Here is a 23,599-nt window from a genome sequence, read left to right as displayed (position 1 = left end):
ATCTTTACAGTGGACTCCTACTTAGCAATAGAAAAGGAATGAATTACACACACACGGATAAATCTCCAAATGATGATGAGTGAAAGACAAACTAAAAGTGTAAGTATGGTGCAAGCAGTTGAGGTTTTACTTCCCAGCAATTGTCATCAGTATTGGCTCAAATAATCTCATAAAAATTCAAAAAAGTGTAAATGCGGTATGATTCCATTTTTACATAATTATAGAAAATTCAAACTAATCTAGAGTGACAAAGCCAATCAGTGATTGCCTGGGGACAAGAGGAATAGCTTAGAGGAATTATAAAAGAGCACAAGGAAACTTTCTGGGGGGGCGTGTATCATTACCTTGACTGAAGGTGCTTCATGGATGTATTCCTGTGTTAGACGGTGCACATCTATTCCAAACTCTGTGTAGAGGAGTCATGTTGATAGATGGGACTTGGCCGTGGGGAAAGTTTTTACACCACGGAAACAGGCAAATGCTGCTACAAAATCAGGGCTTTTTCTCAACAGCTGATTGTTAAACATTTATCAGCCCACCACTTGCTATAACACACATAAACAAAAGTCACTGGAATTCTTAATTTTTAACTGTGCAAAAGAATTCTGAGAACCACTAGGCTAAAAACTCGCCTTTATCAAGCTAGAAAGTATCATGAGGGAGAAAAAGAAAAACATTTCAGACACTTACTCCCATCAAGAAAGACATTGTTTCACAGAGACACACTTCAGTCATCTGACCAAACGCTGCCACCGCCTGTCTCCCAGGAGGCTCACTCTTGACAGTCTTTCCCCACAACCAGGAGGGTTTGGGTTGACTCTTTAGCTCCTTCTTAAAAGCTGCAGTGGGGGCTCCCATCTCTAGCAAACACCAAGAATCCATCACCTTGCTTCCTACAGCTTCGCACAGACGGAAAACGAGCGTGCCAGACCAGTTTCCACATGGTGGGTTTCAGCCTAGCAATGAGATAAGCGCTTTGCGACAGAATACATTGGTGTTAGGTGAACCTACCACCAGAATACCCATATCTGATACTCTACCAACTGCTCTGAGGCAATCCGAGTATGAAACAAGGTTTAGAGCCACTCCCTTCTCCTGCTCTTCAATGCTGGCCTGAGTCCTGCTTGACTATATAATGTAATGCAGAGAATATCAGCGGACTCCAGCTTCAGCATCTCAACAGAGTTCCCAGGAAGGAAAACGCATGAAATTAAAAGAGGGAGGGAGGGAGGGAGGGAGGGAGGGAGGGAGGAAGGAAGGAAGGAAGGAAGGAAGGAAGGAAGGAAGGAAGGAAGGAAGGAAGGAAGGAGGAAAGGAAGGAAGGAGGAAAGGAAGGAAAGGAAGGAAGGAAGGAATTGCTTTTTCACCTCCACTGATCTGATCACTTCTGGCTAAAAATGCATAGTTGCTGTTGAATCTCAGCTGCCTTCCTCAGGTCTATGTCTGAATACACGATCATTTCTTCAGTGCCAGCTTTAGTGAGGATCTTCCCCCAGGGATTCCCCAGGCAACAGAGGAGGCTTTGTCATCCCAGGCAGGAGAATCTGTGGCCACATACACCTGATTATCAACAGCCTGGCCTCACTGAAGCAACTCCTAGGGGACTGGTCCAATGGTTAAATTAACACCTCCAGGGTATACCAACAGTTGGGAGCCTCTCCGCGCACAGATCTGTGGGAGCTCTGCAAAGTGGAGGTCATGGCAGATGCCCAGGCCCACACTGCAGTAAGGAGTCTCCAATATGGAAAAACTATCATCAGGACTCAATGTTTGAGAGTCTTGAAATGTAATTTTCCCAGGAACATCAATGTCAAACTGATGGAGCCTTTTTTGCTTTACCAGTAAAGTTCCAAACACAGCGCAGGTGTCATATAATTTCCCAGCATCCTCTCTGGAATGAACCTCCAATGAGAGAGATGCTGCCCTCCTTCGCTACTTCAGAGAGTGTGTGGATTCACCGGAAATTTTCTCTGCATATTTAAGAAAATAGTTTGTGCCATATGGAGAATCAAAACATTCTGGCAGAGGAACTATTCTGGCTCCTTCTGGATAAGACCACAGTCTCGAGTGACATGATCTGATTTGATGGAAGAAACCTGAAGTTGGATGAGGGCCAAGTGGAAAGTGGCTGCGGCTCCCCTGGAAGCTCTGTGCTGAGGCAGTTTCAGCTGAGGCATCTGGGCCCACCCAGGTAGCTGTGTGGGGCAGGCTAAAGCCCTGTCCTAAGATCCCATTTTGTCTTTTCACTATCTCGATGTACAAAAAGTTTTAATGTACAAAAGTTTTAAGTTTTGATAAAGTCCAATTTATCTATTTTTTATTTGGTTAGTTGAGCTTCTGGTGTCATATCTTAGAAATTGTTGCCTAATCCAAGATAACAATATCTATACCTATGTATTCTTCTAAGAATTTTATAGTTGTGGCTCTTACATTTAGGGTTTTGACCCATTTCCAGTTAATGTTTGTATGTGGTATGATATAGGGGTCTAAATTCATTCTTTTGCATGTGGATACCCAGTTGTCCCAATCCCATCTGTTGAAAAGGCTATTCTTTTCCTCACTGAATTGTCATGGGACCTTTGTTAAATAGCAATTGACCATAATGTAATGGTTTCTTTCTGGACTTTCAATTTTATTCCATCGATCTATATGTCTGCCTTGCGCCAACACCACAATGTCTTGATTACTGCAGATTTGTACCGATTTTATTTTGAAATCAGGAAGTATTAGTTCTCTAACTTTTTCTTTTTTCAAGATTATTTTGGCTCTTCTGGATCTCCTGCGTTTCCATATAAATTTTAGGAATAGCTAGTCAATTTTTGCAAAGAAATCAGCAGGAATTTTTTTTTTAAATATTTTTTATTGCCTGGCCAGGCGTGGCTCAGTGGTTGAGCATTGACTACTATCCAAGAAATCGTGGTTCGATTCCCGGTCAGGGCATGTGCCCAGGTTGTGGGCTCGATCAATGACTCTCTCATCATTGATGTTTCTATCTATCTCTCCCTCTCCCTCCCTCTCTCTGAAATGGATAAAGATATATAAAAGTTTTAAAAATTTTATTGATTTTTAGACAGAGGAAGAGAGAGGGAGGGAGGGAGAGGGAGAGAGAGAGGGAGCGAGAACATCGATGTAAGAGAGAAACTTCTATTGGCTGCTTCCTGCACACACCCCGACTGGGGATCAAATCCACAACCTAACTGGGTGGGAATCGAACCCACTTCCTTTCAGTGCACAGGGCGATGCTTCACCACTGAGCCACACTGGCCAGCACTAGAAGTCAGCAAGGATTTTGAAAGAGATAGTATTGAATATGTAGATCAATTCAAGTAGTACTACCATCTCAACAATATTAAATCTTCCAATGCATGAACATGGAATATCTTTTCATTTATTTAGGTGTTCTTAATTTCTTTCAGTGATGTTTTATAGTTTTCATTGTACAAGACTTGCACTTCTTTAAATTTATTCCTAGTAACTTTATTCTTTTGGATAAATGAAATTTTCTTAATTTCACTTTTGGGTTGTTCATTGCTATTGAATAAAAATACAATTGATTTGACTTTCAGTTAAGATGGCAGAGTAGTAAAGGTGGTACTCACACCCTCCCACAACCACATCAAATTGACAACAAAGCTACGGAACAACCATAATTCAGAACCACCTGAAATCTAGCTGAACAGAAGTCCTATAATAAAGGATATACAAGAGAAGCCACATGGAGTTTGGTAAGAGGGGTGGAGACATGGAACTAGCTGGTCCCACAACCAGTGTGGTGGTTAAAAATCTGGAGGAATATCTCAGCTTCAGAGGTCCCTCTGAGGAGCGACAGGTCCCAGCCCCACCCCAGGCTCCCAGTCCAGGGTTCCAGTGCCAGGAAGAGAAGTCTCCATAACTTCTGGCTGTAAAAACCAGTGGGGGCCATAGCTGAGTAAGATGAAGGGCTGCTAGAGTCCCAGAAATGCCTCTTAAGAGGCCCATGGGGCAGCAGCTCAAAAGGCGCCAGGAACACTCATGGAGGAACTAAATTATCTGGTGTTGGGGCAAGGGCTAGAGGGGCAGCTTTCTCCCAGACAGAAGTACTGGTAGAGACCATTGCTCCTTTGCTGAGCGCTCCCCCACAGAGCCAGCAGGCAGGCACCATATCTGAGTCTCAATCAACCTGGCTATCACTGTTCACCGCAGTCTGGTGATTCCCTGAGACCTTGCCCCACCCAACATGTGGGGCCACACAAGCTGCTTCCAGTGGCTTTTCCATAAAAACAGCCTGTTTTGGCTTATGCTGTGAATTTCCTAAAATATCTCAAAGGTACACAAACATCTTACAAGCAGCATCTAGTGTCTGTGTGCCCCAGGCCCAGCACCAGCACCAATCAGCCTTGGTTCATAGCTTGGCCTCTTCTGGGCACCTCCAAGCCCAGCACAAGTAGCAGCCAACCACAGATTGCTTTGTAGCTCAAGCTGGGTGGCCCTGCACAGGGCACACGCAGCAGCTGATCTTGGCCTGCGCCTCCTGGGAGGCCTGAGAGGCAGCACACAGTGCACAGTTTCAGACCACACCAGAGCATCACCCGACCACCTCCACATACGGCACACTCCAGGGGCAGACTGGTTGGACACCGGAGCCTACCAAAGTGAGTCCTGCTCTGTGGGGTCGGCTTCTGCACAGCAGATCCTCTGTTATGGTACCAGTCAGTCCTCATAGCCAATCAGTCTGGGAGGTAAATCCCTCCCATTGACGTGCCAACATCCATCAAGACTTAACTACAACAGGAGGTTGCACATGGCTCACATGGTGGTAGTGCACCTGGAGTGCTTAGCTCAGTTGATGGGAGGCAATGCCACTGTGCCACTACATAAGACCACCCTACCAAGACCAAGAGACATAGCAGCTCTACATAACACACAGAAACAAACACAGGGAGGCAGCCAAAAAAGGAGACAAAAAGAAACACGTCCCAAAGGAAATAACAGAACAAAACTCCAGAAAAAGAACTAAACAAGATGGAGACAAGCAGTCTACCAGATGCAGAGTTCAAAACACTGGTTATAAGGATGCTCAGTGATCATAGGGGGAGAGTGGATGAGGTTAGTGAGAACTTCAACAGAGAGAGAGGAAGCATAAACATGGAGATAAAAACACAAAGAACTGCCCTAGCCAGTTTGGCTCAGTGGTTAGATGTCAGCCCATGGACTGAAGGGTCTTAGGTTCGATTCTGGCCAAGGGCACGTACCTTGGTTGCAGACTCAATCCCCAGCCCCAGTCAGGGCATGTGTGGGAGGCAACCAATTGATGTGTCTCTCACATAGATTATTTCTCTCTCTCTCTCTCTTCCCCCACTCTCTCTTCCACTATCTTCGGGTGAGGATTAACACACACACACACACACACACACACACACACAAAGAACTAGTCAGAAATGAAGAATATAATAACTGAAATGAAGAATACATTAGAGGTAATCAACAGTAGATTAGATGAAGCAGAGGGCTGAATTAGCAATTTGGACAATAAAGTAGCAAAAACACCCAATCAGAACAGTCAAAAAAAAAAAAAAAAATCCAAAAAAAATTGAATAGTTTAAAGGGCTTCTGGAACAACTTCAAGCATACCAACATTCGCATCATAGGGGTAACCAGTGGGAAAGAGAGAGCAAGGAATGGAAAATCTATTTGAAGAAATAATGATGGAAAACTTCCATAACCTGGTAAAGAAAAGAGACATACAAGTCCATGAAGCACAGAGAGTTGCAAACAAGATGAATCCAAAGAGGCCCTCACCAAGACATATAATTAAAAATGCCAAAGGTTAAGTAAAGACAAGGAGAGAATTTTAAAAGCAGCAAGAGAAAAGCAGTTAGTTACCTATAAGGAAGCTCTCATAAGACTGTCAGCTGATTTCTCAACAGAAACTTTGCAGGCCAGAGGGGATTGGTAAAATATAGTGAACATGATCAAAATCAAGGACCTACAACCAAGATTACCCAGCAAAACTATCATTCAGAAATGAACAACCAATTAAAGAGCTTCCCAGGCAAGAAAAAGCTAAAGGAATTTATCACCATCAAACCAGCATTAATATATATATATTTAAATATGTCTTTATTGACTTCAGAGAGAGGAAGGGAGATGGAGAGAGAGATAGAAACATCAATGATAAGAGAGCCATTGATCGGCTGCCTCCTGCATGTCCCCCTACTGGGGATTGAGCCCACAACCTGGGTATGTGCCCTCACTGGGAATTGAACTGCGATCCCCTGAATCCTAGGTCAATGCTCGACTGCTGAGCCACACCCGGCCGGGCAACATTTCTTGATAATAAAGGAACTTCTTTAAGAAGAAAAAGCTGCAGGCCCCACCCAGTCATGATGGTCCATGGCTTCCAGAGCAGCCACCAGGACTTCTCCTTTAGGTCCTGGAAGCTGACAGTGGCCAACACCCACATCATGTGGAGAGTGGACGTGGAGAAGTTGATGAATTACATGTGACATCTCTCCCCAAAATGATGTTTGGAGACAACGTGGTTTAAGAATCCAGTATGGTTCTGGCTCTGGGATTGAGTTTAATGCTTACGTGCATTCAGATGTGTAAACGACTACCAAGGAGTGCTTTAAGAAGCCTGTATGGAAAAGTGGCAGGAAAGCAGGAAAGAGGGTGAATGCTCAAGGAGGTTATTAAGCCGTACAGTTGGACTTAAGTTAAATGTTGTACCTACAACAGATCATACAGATAGAAATTGAAAGCCAGAGAACAGAGTAAGTTTTTTGAAGAACTCCTGTTTGGGGATGAACTTCATGATTATGGAGTTTCAAGTCTTAGTTTGAAATTAGAATAATGCCTTCCAGCTTTTTTTTTTCTGTGGTGGGTTTTCTTGAGAATCAATGGTATGCTTATCAGAAAAATGATACAAGACTTTATCACGAAGCCAACAGGATCTACGTGTTACAAGAATGGACATCATAGTAGAGCTAAAATTGCTAATTTAATACATGTTTCACCTTCCTCTTCATAGAACCTAATGAAATATAACAACATTTACAAATCAGTTTGTGAGTAGCTCATATTTCCAGAAAGAATTGATCATAACTCCGCAGTCACAAGAAAATGTACCTGTGGAACAGAGTGTGACATACCACATACTCACCGTGGAATCTAATGGAGACCTTGGCTCTGTGGACAGGGGTATTTTTATTATGAGAATTAATTGCCTTGTCTATGTGATTTCTGTAGCCTTAAAGGAAAATAAAAGATTGTCGCAGGCAGATTCCACTCAAAAAAAAAAAAAAGGAAGAAGAAAAATAGGTAAAATATATGAATAATAAAATGGCAATAACTAGATATTTAGCAACAATACCTTTAAATGCAAATGGAGTAGATGCTCCAAACAAAAGACAGAGGGCAACTGAAGGGATAGGAGAATGAGACCCTTATCTGTGCTGCCTACAGGAGACCCACTTGAGGTTGAAAGACACACAGAATTAAAGATATTTCTTGAAAATAGAAACAAACAAAAAAGCTGGGTTAGCAATACTTACACCAGACAAAATAGACTTTAAAACAAAGGTTATAACAAGAAACAAAGAAGGACCCAGCAACTTAACTTCTGGGTATTTATCCAAAGAAACCCAAAACATTAAGTCAAAAAGACATATGCATCCATGTCTACTGCAGCATTATTTACAAATAGCCAAGACATGGAAGCAACCTCAATGGATGAATGGGTAAAGAAGGGTGCTTGTGTACAATGGAATAAGAAGAATGAAATCTTGCATCTGCAACAGCATGGATGGACCTAGAGGGTATTGTGCTGAGTGAAATAAGTCAGACAGAGAAAGACAAGCGCCAGATGATTTCACTTATATGTGAAATCTAAAAAACAAAATAAATGAACAAGCAGAACAGAAACAGACTCAGGTACAGAGAACATTGTGACAGTTGCCAGATGGGAGGGGGTTCGGGGACAGGTGAAAAAGGTGAAGGGATTGAGAAGTACAGACTGGTAGTTACAGCACAGTCATGGGGATGTAACGCACAGCACAGGAATATAGTCAATAATATTGTGATAACTATGTATGGAGTCAGATGAGTACTAGATTTATCAGGGTGATCAGTTCATGTTATATAAATGTGTAATCACTGGGATGTATACCTGACACTAATATAATATTGTACATCTTCTCTAATTGAAAAATTATTTTAAGAAATTACTGAACCTTTCTGTGCTTCAGTTTCCTTGTCTGTAAAATGCCCTAGTGTTTACTTCAGCCAGTGGTGTCCAAGCCCTTTGAGTCAGAAACTTACTCAGCCCCTGGGTTTGGGTTGCCAGGTACAATAATGCCAGGCTTTATCACCCATTAACTGGGGCTTGTATAGAAGCCTGGTTCCCATTCCACGCAACACGTCATAACATGGCCTGCCGCTGCCACCACTGCCTTGGAGGGGGACAGCTCTAGTCTGCAAGAGTGGCTTTGGCTTGTTCTTGAGTGGGGTGGCTGCATTTTGGTACCACATGACACCCCATCTTTGCTGACTGGTCAGGGATAGGAACCTGACCAAGGGCAGATAACCATTGGTCAATTAGTCACCTGTGAGAGGATCTGGTATGAAAAACAGTATCCAAGCGGGCAGGATGGGGAGGCCCCATGGCAGGCCTGATTCTTTAGCTTGTAATTACAGCTAAGAAATACAAAAAGATTCCACTGATTGTTAGGAGGACATAGAAAAGATTACTGTTGTGGGTAGAACAATGGCCTCCAAAGATGCCCACACCCTAGTCCCTGGAACCTCTGGATAGGTTATCTTACATAGCAAAAGGGACTCTGAAGCTGGGATTAAGGGACTGGGCCTTGAGACAGGGAGAATAGTCTAATTGCCCAGATAGGCTCAATTTAATCCTATGGGTCCTTTAATCAGAGAGCTCTTCCCAGCTGCAGAGAGCCAGAGGGAGATGTGACTGCAGAGGAATGGCCAGGGAGATGCAACAGCTGGCTTTGAAGATGAAGGAGAGGGGCCATGAGCCAAGGAAAGCAGGATGACCTCCAGAAGGTGACAGTCAATGAAATGGATTCACCCCTAGAGCCTCCAGAAAAGGGTTGCAGCCCTGTCAAGACCTTGATTTTAACAGTGAGATGTCAGACTTCTGTCCCCAGAACTGTAAGATAATACTTTTGTGTTGTTCGGAGCCACTAAGTTTGTGGTCTTTTGTTACAGCGGCAACAGGAGACTAATATAATAATGTAGCACAGGCTTTCAGGAACGCAGCACTAGAGGGAGGACCCTGACCCCAGCTTTGAGAGGGGGGCACCGGAAAAGTACTTCCTTGGGCCTCAGCAGATCTGAACTTTGAGAGTTGCATTTCTTTAAGCAGTTAGGATCTGAAGTCAGTGTTGAAGTTGAAAATCTCTGTGTCAAAGTTACCCTTAAACTCCTTAAAGAGATACCATCTTGAATGTCTACAAATTCTCTCTCAAATGAGCACAACATGATCAAGTTTTCCTGAAGGAATGAGTTAAGCATCAGATGGAGTAGTTGGCTTGCAGTCAGGAGCCATACTGTACCCCAAACAAGCAAACAAATATAGCCTTAACGCTGAAGTCACACTAAAAACATGTAAGATACACGGTGACTGTCCCATAGGAACAAAGGCAGCTGGAGGGAACAGCATATGTCTTCCCCCACCCTGCTTGCTCTGGGGCACAAGGTCACTGACTAGAATGGAAGGTGGATATAGTCATTCTTTTTTAAAAAACATTTTTTATTGATTTTAGAGAGGAAGGGCGAGGGAGAGAAACATCGATGTGAGAGCAAAGCATTGATCAGTTGCCTCCTGCAAGCCCCCTACTGGGGACTGAGCCCCAGCCTGGGCACGTGCCCTGACCAGGAACTGAATCGGCCGCCCTTCAGTGCACGGGACAATGCACAACTGACACACACTGGCAGACCACTTTATTATTTTTATCTCAATTTTTTTTACACAAACATAAGTGGTTGACTTTGTGGGAATTAAACATGAGTCTGAAGTATCTCCCCAGGATGAGTTGGCTCGCTTTCCTGCTGCCATGAGCGTCCCCAGGCCTGAGACAGCCTGTCTGGGTCTGCTCCTGACAACAGAAGAGCCCACTGAAGTCCTATTGGCCCAAGAATATCCAAGACTGACTTGATTCTGCCGGATGTGTCTTCTAGGATAAGACTTCTCAAAAGATGGCCAAGCTTCCTGAGGTCAGGTGGGACAGTAAAGGAAAGCTGTGGCTTTCTCACGTTCCATTTTGTTCTGCTTCATTTTTCTGATATAAGGTTAATGATGCAGTTTAAGGAGTGGTATAAACAGTAACCCAGATGGATACGTGGGCAGAGTGATGGGGTTTCTTGGCCAACCTTGCTAGGTGTCCAGACTAAATATTTTATGGATTATATTTCATATTTTAGAGAAATCTAAACTGAGGTTTTCATAGTGCAGGTGAGTTAGACCAAACTAACTTAAAGAGTTTTGGAGGCTGAGATTCTGCAAGGAAATGTATTGAGTCATTTTTACTTGTGATGACAGAAGTCGCTAATCATCAGAGAGGTGCAAAGTAAAACCACAATGAGGTATCACCTCACACCTGTCAGAATGGCTCCATCAACAAATCAACAAAGAACAAGTGTTGGCGAGGGTGTGGGGAAAGGGGAACCTCATGCACTGCTGGTGGGAATGCAGACTGGAGCAGCCACTGTGGGAAATAGTATGGAGTTCCCCAAAAAATTAAAAATGGAGCTGCCTTATGACCCAGGGATCCCATTTCTGGGAATTTATCCTAAAAATCCCGAAACACTGATTTGAAAGTAAGTATGTACCCCTATGTTCATTGCAGTGTTATTTACAATAGCCAAGATTTGGAGGCCACCCAAGTAGATGAGTAGATAAAAAAGCTGTGGTACATTTACGCAATGGACTACTACTCAGCCATAAAAAGGAAATCGTACCTTCTGCAACGGCATGGATGGAACTGGAGAGCATAATGTTAAGTGATATAAGCCAGTCAGAGAAAGACAAGTACAGTATGATTTCACTTATATGTGGAATCTAACGAACAAAACAAACAAAATAGAAACAGACTCATAGAGAACAGACTGACAGTTGTCAGAGGGGAGGGGGTTTGGGGGCTGGGTGAAAAATGTGTAGGGATTAAGGAAAAAAAACCCCAACAACTCATAGACACAGACAACGGTGTGGTGATGACCCCAGGGAAAGGGGGTGGGGGAGGCAGAAGAGGGTATGGGGGGATAAATGGTGATGGAAGGAGACTTGACTTGGGGTGGTGAACATACACTATACAGATGGTGTATTATAGAATTATACACCTGAAACCTATATAATTTTACTAACCAATGTCACCCCAATAAATTCAAATAAAAATACTTAAATCAAGGACAGATGATGAAGATCTTCAGGCAATCTGGTTTCAAGTTTCTCCCCAAGGGCCTTTCCCATCTGCAGTCCCAGGACTTTCCCATCCAGCTGGAAAGCGCTGGGCACGACTGCTCACAGGCTGCCCTGAGCCTGAGACTGGGCTGCTGCGCAGGCTTCTGTTCCCCAGAGTTCGGTGTGGAATTCCGAGTCAGAACGAGAGTTCACGGCAGCTGGACGTTCCCACCGATTAAGCAAAGTGTACCCAGCAATGACTTTACGGAAGGCTGCAGTCTCATGAGCAAGTAACTGCGCAGTCCGCCTGCAGGGAGCAGCCTGGAGGGTGCCGGGAGCAGCCGCGGCCCACGGCCCGGAGCCGCTAGTTCTCCGTGGCAGCTTAGGGCCACTACCCACAGACCTGTGACCACAGATGCCGCCGCGCATCAGGCCCCGCTGGGAATCTCTTGCCTGATACCTGATTGAACACATCTGAGCCATTACATTGGACACGACTGTCCGGGGACGTGTTCATTCAGAGGCGGCCGGGCCTCCCTGATGGGCCCCAGTGGGACGCTGTGGAGGGATCAGTTTGCAAGTGCAGAGACACTGGCCATCCACCCAATGCCCGTGCGTGCATGTGTGTCCGTGTGTCTGTCCACGTGAGCTTATGCGTGGGAGCAGACTGAGCAGCGGGACACGGCTGCAGGTAATCAGGTGTTGAACCAACAAGACCTGTTATCTCCTGGGTCCAGTCCCACCACCTGACAGCCCACCGAGAGTGAGTGGTGGCCGGGGTCCTGGTCAGTGCGTTCAGCTCTTGCCAGAGGCTGTGCCGCTCTGAGAAGATGCAGTCCCTGAGGAGAGAAAGGGCAGTGACAGTGGAGCGCCCTGGAAGGAGGGAGAGGTGAAGACTCTAGAGGGGGTTTCCTCTTTCCTCTCAGTGGGCACAGCCGGTTGCCTAACCGAAGCCGGCCTCGGAGTGACACCTGAGCAGCCACACACCACCCGATCAGTCAGCACGCACAACATACTGGCGTCAGAGCACAGCGGCACCCCGGCCGTCGACATTCACATCAACTGGCATAATCCCCCTGCTGGACACAAGCCTTTGTCCCCAGGGCCTCAGTGAGCGCTCCGTCACAGTACATGCACCGAGTGGGGTGCCTGCTGTCCGCAGCGCCCACTTCTGCAGCACCGTGTTTGGGCCCCGAGGATGCTTTTCACCGGAGACTGCAGTCCCAGCACGCAGGCTGCGAAGCCGCCATGGCCCCAGGCCTCCCTGGGGACCTCTGGTAATGCCAGCTGAGGGCAGCTGCAGTGCGGAATCACAAGGGCATGAAGACACTGTCTGAAAATAGACTGAACATAAACTGGGCACTTGGAGAAAATATTAACAAATGTCACTGGGGAAAATTCATAATCAGACAAAGAAAATATATTTATTAGAAATATTACAGTCATACATCACACACTTTGTCACTGGTTAACCCAGCAGCGTTGGCACGTTGCGTCCCGAGAGGGCTCGCGCAGCCTGGACGCTTTGCGCAGAAGCAGGCTACAGGGTGTCCACTGCACCCATCCAACTAGCGGAGTTAAAGGAGTGAGCGCTCGGACCTAGCAGCAAGCACTAGCCAGTCAGAGAAGCGGAGCACCAGTGGGCCTGGGCAACTGAGATATTAAACATCCTTCAAAAATGTGGCTGCGTCCTTGGTGGTTCATCTCAACATGGCCTAAGCTTTGGAATGGGGGGCACTGGGCTGGATCCGGCAAAGGGGCTGTACGTACCGGCCTGAGCCCTCCGTCTCCACGCCGAGTGAAATGCCTGCCTCCCTCGGGGACGTTCAGAGAATCGCCAGGTCCCTGCGGGGAAGGAGGGCTGCAGACGTCGTGGCTGCCAGGCGGCTAATTGCCTTGGGAAGTGTACTGTCTGACACCTGCGCCTCTACTTTGGATGATCTCAACAAAGGCCACAGAACCACAGCAGAATGGAGAACAGGCACCAAAGGCCAGCATTTCCGAGGCGAGAGGCAGGGCGGGAGAAGGGTGAGTTTGCGGCTCCTCAGAAAGCTGGCCCGGGGGGCGGGGCGGGGCAGTATCTAGATCAGCTGGAGTTCAAGTCCACGAAACAGCTCCCAAGGCTGTTTCTCTTCTCTTTAGGTCTTTTAAAAACTCCTCACTCTTCTGGGTCTTGCATATCACATGTGTCTTTTATATAAAATACATTAAAAACAGGATCTGCAGAACCACCACATAATGTTAAACGACTGGGCAGTGGCCGACAGAAGATGGGAAGAAACATGGATATTGTAGCCTCTGAAAACCTCAGGACAGAAAACGAAATGATACAACGTGCTGATGCTACCTTGTGTTCTGTTTATCAACTTTCCACATTCACTTTGTGCTCTGGGCTCCCAATTTAAAATGGATCTAAAACCCCCATTCTGTGGCCTGGCCCGGCTGGGACAGCTTCTCCCCAGACCCTGCAGTGCTGGGGGGCCCCACCTGGCACCCCAGATGCCTCAGTCCCCTCCCAGGACCCTGCAGGGCCAGACCTGCCCCACACCACCACCCGTTTCTCTTACAGGACACAGGCTTCCTCCCCATTTATGTCCCCCAGCAGAGAAATGGCAGTAAAGGAGCTGCCTTGAATTATAAAAATAAGTTGCCACATGGTCATCTTTCCAGATGACATTTTTTCCTTCTTTCTAACCTGAAGGGAGCAGGACCCGACATGGAGGGAGGGGAAAGGGCAACACCACTGCCCAGAGCCTGTGCTGCATCGCTGATGGTAATCACTAAAAACAGGGTGCTGATAGTGCTAAACACCCCTCAGACATCCCACGGCCTCAGTGTCTCTCGTGAACAAAGCCTTGTAGTAATTAAACAGCCACTGCCCAAGCCAACCGCAAGGCAAGGCAGAGCCCTGGGGAGATCAAAGCGCATCGGTTACTTCAACAGGAGGAGACGCAGGAGGCAACACAGGAACGGCCCTCACTCGGCGCGTTCATCAGCAAGGTGAGCTGGTTCAGGCTCTGCCTCCAACTTCTACTTGAAAACAAGGGCAGATAGGAAATCGTCGTCAGCAAGTTGCTCAGAGCTCCCTGGGCGGCCCATGAAGGCTGCCCTCGCCTTTCAGGGATCTTGGGAACTCTGGCAATTCGTAGGACACACCTGCTTCCGTTCCAGGATTCTGCTGGATTCAACCGAGGAGGCCAGGCGCGTGTGCTTAGCCAGCCCCAGGAGACTAACGCAGAGCCCAAGCAGGGCGGCCCGAGGACGCATGGGCCGAGCTCAGGCCTCTCCCAGGACGGGGCTGGGCCTGCAGCCTCCAGGCCCCGACTGGGAACAGGGGCCCCTATCATTAGAGCTTTACTTTAACCAAGGACAGCGCTGTGTCTTGTGGTAACCATGACCCTTTGCCTGAGGGGCATCTTCCTTAGGAAGTGATGGGCACTGGTGGATTCAACCCAGATTTACTTATGTGAATGGCACCCCATTTGCTATATGATGTACATTTACTTGCCCGCCAAGAACACCAAAGAACCGCCCGGTGGTTACTTGCTCAGAGTACTTCCGAGGCGAATGGGGCCACTCGAGGGGGGCTCTGCTGTCCCTAGGGCGACCGCAGAATAGCTGAGAAACTGCATTTCCCTTTGTTTAATTATAAACAGAGCCATCTCTGCCCATCCTTTGTGTCATACAAACACGAAAGGGCTATTGAAGTACTAAATGCTGAACAAGTCTAAAGTGGAAATACTGTCTAAATTTGCTGTCTGCCTAGTTGCCCAAGAAATACACACCTGTAGCCTGTTTCACTGCACAAATACCCAAAGATGCAGCAGCCACAGGCCATTTCCCAGGAGTGGTTTTCTGCCCATGATGCACATGGCACAAACGTGTGTGGGTGTGGGTGGGAGTGTGAGCAAACAGGGCAGATGGAGGAGGTGAACAGTCACTGTGGCTTCCCTTTGTGGCACTGTACTGGACCAGCTGAGCACAGGCGGCTGTGTGTGACTATGTCCCAGCACCAGCAGCGCGCGGCCTGGGAGAGCGCACACTCCCACGTGCACAGCCCCTGGGAGAGCGCACACTCCCACCTGCACAGCCACCTGGGAGAGGGGACACTCCCACCTGCACAGCCACCTGGGAGAGCGCACACTCCCACCTGCACAGCTGCTGGGGAGAACGCACACTCCCACCTGCACAGCCACCTGGGAGAGGGGACACTCCCACCTGCACAGCCCCTGGGAGAGGAGACACTCCCACCTGCACAGCCCCTGGGAGAGGGGACACTCCCACCTGCACAGCTGCTGGAGAGAACACACACTCCCACCTGCGCAGCCCCTGGGAGAGGGGACACTCCCACCTGCACAGCTGCTGGGGAGGACGCACACTCCCACCTGCACAGCCCCTGGGAGAGGGGACACTCCCACCTGCACAGCCCCTGGGAGAGGGGACACTCCCACCTGCACAGCCCCTGGGAGAGGGGACACTCCCACCTGCACAGCCCCTGGGAGAGGGGACACTCCTGCCTGCACAGCCCCTGGGAGAGCGCACACTCCCACCTGCACAGCCCCTGGGAGAGGGGACACTCCCGCCTGCACAGCCACCTGGGAGGGGGGACACTCCCGCCTGCACAGCCCCTGGGAGAGCGCACACTCCCACCTGGAGGCCACCCCACAGGTACAGTGAAGCAGACTACCCTGGCTCCTTCTAATCCTCACATGTTCATCTTCCATCCACAGAATCCAAGTGAGTGACGGTGAGATGTAACCAAGTTCTAGGTGTTCAAGTTGTTGCCTAGAACATAAGCACATTTCCCCAGCAGGCAGGGTTCGTGTGTTCCCAGGCTGCTTGAGAGCAAGTGTTTGTCTCTTGCTGGGTTTTTGGAGGCATGGTGGGCAGGAAGGGCAAGGTTTTTATTAAGGCCAAAGCCAGGACCTGGTAACGAGGTGACTGTTGTGGAAGTGTGGTCTTTGTTAATCTCCCAGCTCAAGGATGAGGCCACCCTGGGGACCCCTGCGTCTGGAATGAGGGAGGCCCCTGGCATCTAGATTCAAGGTGGGTGCCTGGAGGACCCCAGTTCTGTTTCTCAGTTGTGTGCTGCCCCCCCAGATTGACCCTTCCTTTGAAATCCAGTGGCGAGGCCGTGCACGGGCAGAGCAGAGCCTGTGGAAAGTGACCAGGAGCTTCCAGGACAAACCGCAGGCGCCGTGGCGGTGGCTGCTGGCCTCCGGCTTACGTCTCGAAGTACTTGTATATCTGGGCCACATACTGCATCACGCTCTGCCAGTCGGGTCGGTCTGTGTGCAGCATCTCGCTGAGCTCCTGCGGAAGGAAGGAGGAGGTCAGGGCGTCGCAGACCCTCCCTGCAGAGGGGCTCGAAGCCCGGCCAGGGCCCTGCCAGAAGCCCTGACACGCGAGGCGCAGGGTACAGGTAGCCCCAGGACAGTGGGAAAGGCGATTAGTGGAAAGAAAAGCTTTTTCTTCATACTCACTCAGGAGACAGTTTCCATTTCAGAAAACACTAGATGTGACCGCCCACCCTGCTCATCTATCAACAACATGAGCATTAAAAAAAGCCCTGAAAGGAGGCAGTCACCATAACCCCGCTCCCAGCAGGGTCTCATTCTCTAGGTTCCCTGTGACTCCCACACGTGTCCCCAGTGCTGGACGCGCTGTGTGCTCTGTGCTTTCCACTTAGCGTTTCCCACACCCAGCCTTTTACTGATTTTGCTCCCTGGTTACATTAAGAAATTATCAGCATATCACTGGTCTTGTGAAGGGGTGGGGAAGGAGTTGGTGGAACATTCTACACACATATACCTAGGAAAATTTAAAAAGGACGTTTTCACAGAATACAGGGTACCAAGTCTCCTACCAAAAATGCTTAAGGAAGAAAGAAGACCGATCTACACACTCTCTTCCAGGAAACAGAAGAGGAAGGAACACTCCCCAATTCACTCTGGGAAGCCAGCATTACCCAAATACCAAAACCAGACAAAGGCATCACAGAAACGACAGATCAATTTCTCACGCTAACATAGACACAAAAGCCCTTAATACATATTAGCAGACTGAATTGTGATCAAGTGGGTTCATCCTAGAAACACAAGGCTGGTTCAACATTCATGAGTCAATCGGCGTGATGCACATGAACAGACTGAACAAGAAAAAAACCCATCACATCAACATGCAGAAAAGCATCACACAAAACAACCATTCATGATTAAAGCTCTAAAAAACAAGGACTAGAAGGGAATTTATTTTACGTAATGTAGGATACACACCAAAACCCATAAGGTGGTATCATACTTAGGGGTGAGAGACTGAAAACTCTTCCCCTAAGATCGGGGAAAGGCCGAGGCTGGGCAGTCCTCTCCCACCTCCCGTTCCACACGGGCCTGGAAGTTCTCACCAGTGAAGCACGGCTAGAAAAAGAAACCAAAGGTATACAGGGTGGAAAGGGAGAAATAAAACTGCCTGTACTTGCTGACGGCATGGCTGTCTATGAAGAAAACTCCAGAGAGTCCACAATAAAATTTCGTGGAATTAATATGCACATTTAGCAATGTCTCAGGAAACAAAGTCAATATTCAAAAGTCAACTGCTTTCTTATATACTCAGCAATGAACAAATGGCAGTGGTGTCTGGAGCTTCGCAGCCACATTCAACCACAGAGCAAGTAGCCAAGCGAGGGAGAAAAAGCCAGCAGGTTAGGCATGGTGAAGCACAGAGAAGCAGCACTCTGGGGCCTTGATTTCAACACTGAGCAGTGCCTGAAACTACAGGATTCCTTTCTGTCATTCTTTTTAAAAAATAACATCTTTATGGTTTATACAATGGTTAGTCTTGAAGTTGAATACATACTAACTCATAAAAATCCGCTATTATATTTTCCATTAAAAAAATTGGTAATTAGAGAAAGGAAGGGAGAGAGAGAGAAATACTGATGTGAGAAACATCGACTGGTTGCCTTCCACATGTGCCTCAAACAGGGATCAAACCTGCAACCTGGGTATGTGTCCTGACGGGGAATAAAACCTGCCACCTTCTGGTGTATGGGATGATGCTCCAACCAACTGAGCCACATTGGCCAGGGCGATTTTCCATTTTTAAAGTTTCTGTTTTATGTTCTAGGTAATTTCCTTACATCCATTTTCCAGTTCAGTAGTTCTCTCTTCTTCTATATCTAACCAGTTTTTCAAGCCAACTGGCATTTTTAATTCTAAACTTTCATTACTATACGTTTTATTTGATTATGTGCCCAAATCTTTGCTTTTTTAATAACATGCTCCTTTCCTTATGATTTCTATTCTTTTGATCTGTTGAGTATGTTTAAACAAAGTCTTTTGTAGTCTCTTTCTTATTGTTTTATTAACTCAAGTTCTGGTAGATGATCTTGTTTGTTGTGTCTGCTGACAAGCTCAAATAGATAAATTTTTTAGTGCTTTTTAATTTTGTCTTGTGAGCGTATTTCCAGCAACCATTGTACTATTAGCCAAGGAGCTTCCTGAACCAGAGACCGTATAAACTAGGGGCTTCTTGCAACACAGATATTACAAATTTGGACTCCAAACCTCATCTGTCTGTTTCCTTTTCTTATAGGAAGTTTCCCCATTTTCTTGGCCACAAAAAATCTGATAGGAAGAACAAACTTCCTTATCACCTCCCTGGACTGGCAGGTGGAATATTTATATCCACCTTCACTAAGAACAGCAGCACTTTGTGAGCTTAGTTTTGTGCAGGAGTCTCAGTACTAGTGCTTCTGTTTATGGGGGCTCAGGGCCTCACCTCTTGTTCCAGTGCGGGCATGAAATAATACCCCTCAGGTGCTCATTATTACAACCCTCTACTACTACCCCAGCCCCATCGCCGGGGGGTGTCTCAGTGTGAGCTCATGCCTCATGGCTTTGATTTTGACTTCTTTTCATTTCTGGCAGCTGGTTATTTCCCATTCTTTCTTCAGAGCTCAGCTATGTATTGATATTTTTTAAATTACATTTCATTCAGATTTCTTAGGTGACTTGAACAAGAGGGCTTTAATGATAATTCAGTTCACTGTGTTTTCAGCAATGAAATATATCCATAATAAATCCTAGTTGAAAATGTCTAAATCAGCCCAGGCTGGAGTGGCTCAGCCCATGCACCAAAATGTCGCCGGTTCGATTTCCAGTCGAGCACATGCCCAGGTTGCAAGTTTGATCCCTGGTTTGTGTGTGTACAAGAAGCAGTCTCAATTGATGTTTCTCTCTCTTTCCTTCCCTCCCTCCCTCTAAAAAAATCAATAAAAACATTTTAAAAAGGACTTATAAAAAAGCACCTCTAAATCAGATGTGGTCTGACCAACTGGATAATTTTATATTAGGGATCATGAGTAACACATCTTCAACAAATGTATTTCTATGTTCTGCAAGAAATTGTTAGTAGATGACATAAAAGTTCTTCCTCATATAATTAGACTAAAGTATAACAAGGATACAAAGTAGGATACTTACCAGGCTGGGTTTAATGCCTACACTTTCGGCTGCTTCAAAGGCCAACAGGAGATTCCTTTTCTAAGGTGAAAAGACAAAGAGACTGCAATTATCAACTAAAAATAGATAGCTTTTGCTAAGAAAGAACACCAACTGACACTCCCATACAGAAAACCTGTAAAAACACTTAAAAATTTAAGTCAGATAGGCAAACAATGGTCTCAGTATGCGAAAAAACTGACAGGTTACAGATGTCACTAAAAATGACTTTACTGACTGACTCCTGAATATCAAGGATAAAATTTTGTTAGTTCTGTTATTTTTCACTTTATCTAGATATATGACATACACTTCTGTTGCATAGCAACCACTGTTTGTATCAAAAATTACCAAAGTGCACAGTTAAATATTATCAAATGAAAAGCTGCTCCCTCCCCCAATCCCGGGTCTTCGGGGAGCCACTTCTAATTCTCCCTCTGCTTCTCTGGCGACGACCCGCATAGCTCTGTATCCTCACACCACTGCTCCTTGGTTTCTAAAACATTACCTACTCACTCTACCTACTAACTTCCTCCCAGAGTAAGTGAGGACTCAGGGATCACGCACCTCTCTCCTCTTCCTTAGAGCCATAGGGCTACTTTTAGTTCTTTTATTAGTTATGTTTGTGACTTTAAATAATATCCTTGCATCTCCATTTCTTGTTCCTCTATACAATAAGGAGGAAGTTCCCTTTATCTTTCCTCTACCTTATCAAGTTTTACTTTTAAGTTATTAAAACTTTTAACACTCACTTCCTTTTCTACAATCATGTTTTAGTCTTCTGTCCTCTCTTAATTGGATAATTCTGAAACCTAAAAACAACAAACAGCATTTACAAAGGAGTGCGCTCCCGCCTCATGTCCCTCCCCACAGCTGGTCGTCAAGCTGTCACTAAAAACATTTCTTCAGAAGGACTCTCCTCTGTGTGCCTCGACTGCATCACTGTTCTACAAGGCTCCTCAGTCCTGGAGCCCCCAGGACCTCATGTCAATTTCTACAAAACACCCCTGTTCTGCCAGAGTTTATTCCTGGGTTTCCTTCTTAGACCAGGACGTGGGAGACACATTTTCTGGAAGCACCAACATATGAAAATTTCTCTTTTGTACCATCACACTTGGTCAATGACTTTAGGTGGAAAATAATGTTCCCTAGATTTTAAAGGTATTGCTCCGTAATCATTTATCCCTAATTGGTAGCTTTTTTGTGAGATTCTTTCTGGTTGCTCTCTGATGTTTCTCCATCTGGATACATTTAAGAATCACTGGGTCATACCTCCTCCTCTCCATAATTTATTTGAAAGTCATTAGGATCATATTAAAATTTAATTAAGTAGTAAAGTAAGTATAATGGGGAGACAAGTGTTTCTGTACATATTCATGTTTTATGTTCCTCGGTAGAATTTTGTGATTTTATCCATAATTTTATCCATTTTTCCATTGCCCACGGCTTCCACCCTGTCTTTGCCTGCACATCTCATGCCTGAAGCAAAGCCCCTGCTCCAGGCACCAGCTGAGCCACGGCTTTGCACGCTTTTTTCCAGTCTGTGGTCGAGGTCCTGCAAAGCGGTTCATCTGTAGTCATCTTGCCCAAGCCGCCAGCCCTTTCTCCAGATTAAGGGAAATCAGTGGGCATGAACTGGATACCTCACGTTTCCATAACACTACTCTCTGTTCTGTTGAGAGAGGAGCTGCAAACTGGTTGCGGGCTTCCTTTAATTTAGCCCAAACTATCGACAGCAATCTCCCATTTGGGTGCTAAGGAGGCCTCTTATTTCTAAAAGTCATTTTGGTTAGTTTTGGGGAGGAGAGATCTTGTAAGCCAGTTTTTGGGCTACCATTATTTCAAAAGTCAATACGCAAATATTTTTTATGACTTTCGATATGTAACGCAAAAGTGCTTTCTAAAACGTTATACCAATTTCAACTCCAGCAATAATGTGTGTGTCCATTTTTTCATACACTTACCTGCACAGAACATTATGATTTTCAGAAGTCCCTGCCAAATGTGACAGGCGAAAAATAGTATTTTACTGTTTTAATTTGCACTCTTTGGTTCCTAGTAAGGTCTAAGGAAAGGCATTTCTAAACCTGAGGTTTCGTACAGAATTCCCCCGAGGCCCTTCTAGCCTGACTCTAAGGAAACTGCTGGTGTTTCCTAAGCAGATACCCAACAAAGAAGAAATGGTTCATGGCGAAAACCTGTCTCGAAAGACTGTGAAACAGTGTACAGTGTGACCTGGAACATTGGAGAGCTGGGTCTCGGGACAAAAATGAGTTTGATTCATTTTGGCGGCAGCAGGATGACCATGACCAGATGGTTGCCCCAGTTCTCTTTCGTCAGAACACTACCCATCGGGAGGCCGACGGAGACGCGGAGGGGCGCCCGGGGTGCGTGCGGGGCAGAAGCGGGAGGGCCCCGCGTGCCACACCTGCACTGTGCCCAGGCCGGGCCAGGGTGGGAAGGAACTGCTTCAGTGTATCCTGCATGGGGACAGGCGCAGGTCAGGACCTTGCAGACCTAGGACAGTGAATCCACCTGAAACTGACGGGAGGAAGATCCCAAGTCCAGAATTCCTCCTCTCAGTATTTCATCCCAGACACCGACATGAACACCCTTCACTCCCCCACCTGAGCACGTCCAGTGTAAGCGAAGTTTCATCGGATGACCGACGAGCGTGCTTTACTGGAAAACGCCCGTACCTTCCACTGACCACAATTCACACCCTGTGACTCTCTCTCTTCAGTGTCTTAGAAGACGTCTTGTTAGTTTTATCAGAAACGCCCTATTTAATACTGATTGCAAACTCATTTGGTTTAATTATGTCCATCTAGGTAGGAACAGCTCCTGATTAATGAACTTTCTGGGTATCTGGCTGTATCAGACACTTCTTAGATTTTGATTTTAGTAGGTTTTACAAAGACACCTCCCCTGATGCCCTTTTTGATGTGTTGGTACACCAACCCCCATGCAGGTAGGGGCTGGACTTCACTCATCCTAAAGATGTCAAAGGGGTACATTTCATTCAAATTACCTTGTTCCCTTTGAAACCCAACTTCAAATATGCCACTCTGAGGAAAAGCTTCCCCACTTTTGTCCCCCACTTCTCGACCAGGTTACCCTGATGCCGACCCTCACGCGTGCTCGGTGTTACACTGTGTTGGTGGGATTTGCCTGTGTTGACACATCATTTTGAAAACCATCAATAACTTTAATACGTGAGTTCCTCTCAGCAACCTGACTGTAAGCATCCCTCAAGCACGCTCGTCACACACCAGGCAGTGGGGAAAATCACTCCACCCAGCTGTATCTACACGGGGCATTCAGGGAGCAGGAAATCGCTGTTCCTTCGGGGAGTGGTGGGCAGGCGGCACCGGCAAAGAGCCCTCTGCTCAAGGATGCCCGTGCTGCTCTCTGACAAGGACGCTGTGAACCACATGGACTCTAACGCGAAAATCCCAGCTGCCTGGACCCGACTCCTTCATCTCCTCACAGACCACAGTCTTCCACAACCTGACCCGTGAGCCTCCACGACAGTATTGCAGACTGTGGAGAATTCCAATGCACAGGTAGAAAGGAGGGGCCCCCGCACCGTAGGACAATGGGACGCGAGCGAACGGAGGGGTCTGCCTGTTCTAGTGACCGTCCCGGGTCTGCAGCGGGCACCGGGCAGCTCGCTGGGCCTGCGGAGCCAGACGGTACA

The 23,599-nt window shown here is 46.7% G+C and overlaps 1 protein-coding gene and 2 pseudogenes across 2 annotated transcripts in view; 1 reads left to right on the top strand and 2 right to left on the bottom strand.

Moving 5' to 3' along the window:
- Nucleotides 1-1,363: 1,363 nt before the first annotated feature.
- LOC107524555 (omega-amidase NIT2 pseudogene) lies at nt 1,364-2,177 on the bottom strand (annotated as a pseudogene).
- A 4,185-nt stretch (nt 2,178-6,362) lies between these two features.
- Nucleotides 6,363-7,153, top strand: LOC107524556 (TIP41-like protein pseudogene; annotated as a pseudogene).
- An 8,797-nt stretch (nt 7,154-15,950) lies between these two features.
- SPECC1 (sperm antigen with calponin homology and coiled-coil domains 1) overlaps nt 15,951-23,599 on the bottom strand; it is a 138,065-nt gene continuing 130,416 nt past the window's right edge. Inside the window, exons 12-13 of one of the 2 annotated variants that reach the window (XM_087825807.1) lie at nt 19,882-19,941; nt 15,951-16,711 (exon numbers count right to left, since the gene is read on the bottom strand). In XM_087825807.1, the coding sequence (XP_087681933.1) occupies nt 16,622-16,711; nt 19,882-19,941 (150 nt within the window). In that variant the 3' untranslated portion in view covers nt 15,951-16,621. Of the gene's footprint in view, nt 16,712-19,881; nt 19,942-20,651; nt 20,712-23,599 lie in introns of those variants that run through there. The other variant, XM_087825808.1, reaches the window with a different exon arrangement.

This window comes from Miniopterus natalensis, chromosome 17 (assembly GCF_054644295.1).
Source record: "Miniopterus natalensis isolate mMinNat1 chromosome 17, mMinNat1.hap1, whole genome shotgun sequence".
NCBI lineage: Eukaryota > Metazoa > Chordata > Mammalia > Chiroptera > Miniopteridae > Miniopterus > Miniopterus natalensis.
Note: the sequence above shows the minus strand (reverse complement) of the source record. Positions and strands in the feature narration are given on the sequence as shown.